This window comes from Sycon ciliatum, chromosome 7, assembly GCF_964019385.1.
Source record: "Sycon ciliatum chromosome 7, ocSycCili1.1, whole genome shotgun sequence".
In the NCBI taxonomy this organism is placed as follows: Eukaryota; Metazoa; Porifera; class Calcarea; order Leucosolenida; family Sycettidae; genus Sycon; species Sycon ciliatum.
In genome coordinates this window covers 22,119,265-22,121,950 of record NC_088649.1, presented here as the reverse complement: position 1 = coordinate 22,121,950, position 2,686 = coordinate 22,119,265, and the positions used below count along the sequence as shown (strand labels likewise).

The window sequence follows — 2,686 nt, the reverse complement described above, 5'->3', positions numbered from 1 at the left end:
TGGTCGGTATATGCAGCCAATTAAGTGATTGCCTGCCTTTCAATTTAGCTCAACCCACACTACCTCCGTGTTCCCTTGGTTGAGATCCGGCCGTGGTTTGATGGGCAAGTAGGACCGGTAAAAAATACAGACGCCACCTCCTTTTCTCCCTATTCGGTCATTTCTCACCAAACTGTATCCTTCAATGTTCATTTCTCCATCAGATATAGACGCGTCCAGCCATGTCTCCGCAATCCCAACAACATCCCATGTCCTTTCCCTAATCAGAGCGGACAGCGTGTCTATCATGTAGCGCAGGCTGCAGATGTTAAGGAATCCAATGGTGGTATGTGTTGAATGAGATTGTGGCAGTCTGTTAATAGATACGGTAGCAGCCTGAGGGTAGAACTCCCGCGCAACTGGATTTAGCTTACTCATTGAGAGCTAGATGAAGGTTGCATTTTGCATGGTATTCCCGACATGGAATCTTCTGCATGACGCTTTCCAGGGCGAGGTGGCGTGGCTTTGGCTGGAACAGACGCAGTTGACGTATCTTGAAGCTTGGGCTGGTGCTGGCCACTGTCCTGCTGGACATCACTAGATGCAAGGCTTTGGCTGTCATTAGACGCAGGGCATTGGCTGTCACTGGACGCAGGGCATTGGCTGTCATTAGACGCAGGGCATTGGCTGTCACTGGATGCAGGGCATTGGCTGTCACTAGATGCAGTATGCAGGTTCTGCTGTTCTGTCTGCAAATGCTGGTGCTCTTCAGGTGTAGATTCCTGATGCTGATTTTCCTGTGTCTTCTGGTGCTCCTCCTGCCGTTTCTTCTCCTGCTGCTGCTGGTCTGCTGTGTTTCTCTGTTCAAGACTTAGTGTAGATTCCTGGTGCTGATTTTCCTGTGTCTTCTGCTGTTGCTCCTGTTGTTGCTTGTCTGCTGCGTTTCTCTGTTCATCACGAAAAACCCATGGGCGTGCATAAACAGGCCTGGGCCAGAAGTTTGGCTGTGTGAGGGCTTCAACTGAGGCTCGGCTGATCGTCACACGAGCACCGACCTTGCCATCAGCCTTGCTGATCAGTTTGCTACTAAATATCGTGAGCTGCTGATTGGCTGTCAGGGCACGTTGTTGGATAAAGGATTCCAGTTGCTCCATGCTAATAGCTGGGCGCAGGTTTCCAATCCAAATGACCCCACGCCTGACGCTAAGGCGAGGGGAGACAGAAGAGACTAGTTGCCATGAGTCATCATCCACAGGTAGCGGTGGAACGTGCTGCGAACCCACAGTGTTTGTCTGTGTGTCTGCGACCTTTGGACTGTGGTTTGTAGTACATACCGGGTTTGCTTTATCCTTGTACTCCGTTTCCGTGTCCACTGAGGGCACCGTCTTGCCTGCGTGCCAGGGTGTGGCAGCGCTACGGGTACGGGGTTCAGTATGCGTTCCCACGTGTTCTGCCTACTGCTTTGACTTTTTTTTCACTATTTGCGCGCGGCTTAGACTTTCCAGTTAGCGTACGGGTACTATTCGTACTACTAGCTGCACTCTCCTTGACCTCCTCGCCTTTTTGTTGCTGTTGGTCGACATGCATGGGGGCAATGGCGGACTTCCTCAAGGAGCTCAGTTCGCCTCGTAACTCCGAAACGTGTGCACATAGCTCATCCACACGCCGTTTCACGCGCTCCTCTCTATCTCTAGACTCACTAAAATACGACGACAATTGCTGGATCAAGCTGATGACATTGGCTTCGATGCCTGGGAGACTGCACAGAAGTCTCAGGGGTTCACCTGCCAGCTCGTCCATGGCGGAGAGTAGGTCAGGGTGTGACAGCTACTCAAAATATCACCTACTCTACACTAAGCTACGATTCTACACTACGTCTCCTAAGGGCTCCACTCCGGCCTGATGCCGGGTGGGCTGCGAAAAAAAACGACGAAAACCTACAGACCTCAAAAAACTCAAACCTGCACTTGAGTTATTAGAGCGGAAGGCAACTTCATTCTGAACGAGGTTAAATCAGCCGACAATAGCAAGATCATGAAGGTATCCAGGGCACACATCAAGCTAAGAGAGACTGCACCACATCTCACAATTCCATTCAGTGACCGTCCAGCTGATTAGCGCACATTCCCTAACAGGTGGACTCCTCGACGCCGCCGTTCCCGCTGATCTACTGTGAAGGAGGAAGAAATTACGTGTGTGTGTGTTGTATTGAAACACCGCTGCTATTTCCTACCCTGTATATTTGTGTCAATGGCAAGATCTTGAACATTCAGTTACCCGCCAGCTGATTGGTGTACCTTCCCTACACGGTTGACTCCTCAACGCGGCCGTTTCCGCTGATTTGTGTGAAGGACGAACAAATTATTGATGAACATTCATGTGTTCATGTTTGTGTGTGTGTGTTTGGGCACGTTGTATTGACACATTCATGTGGACAGGTGCTGTGTGTACATGTGCTATGCTCTGTGTGTGTGCGTGTATGACTGGTCGTCGCATCATTAGCTTTGTGATAGTATGACTGGACATCGCTGTTTAATCTGATTTGCTGTGAAGAAGGAACAAATCGTTCATGAACATTCATGTATTCATGTGCTGTGTGTACATGTGCTATGCGGTATATGTGGGTGGGTTGGTCTTTAGTCTTTCATGCCATGTGTGTGCTACTTTCCACCGCGTATAGGTGTGTATGTGTGTTGGGGGTGGCATT

At 49.9% G+C, this 2,686-nt stretch overlaps 1 protein-coding gene across 1 annotated transcript; it reads right to left on the bottom strand.

Moving 5' to 3' along the window:
• Positions 1-413: 413 nt before the first annotated feature.
• Positions 414-1,133, bottom strand: LOC135821710 (GATA zinc finger domain-containing protein 10-like). Its single transcript, XM_065334708.1, has one exon. It carries the CDS (start codon positions 1,131-1,133, stop codon positions 414-416), a length of 720 nt encoding a protein of 239 aa, XP_065190780.1.
• Positions 1,134-2,686: the final 1,553 nt, after the last annotated feature.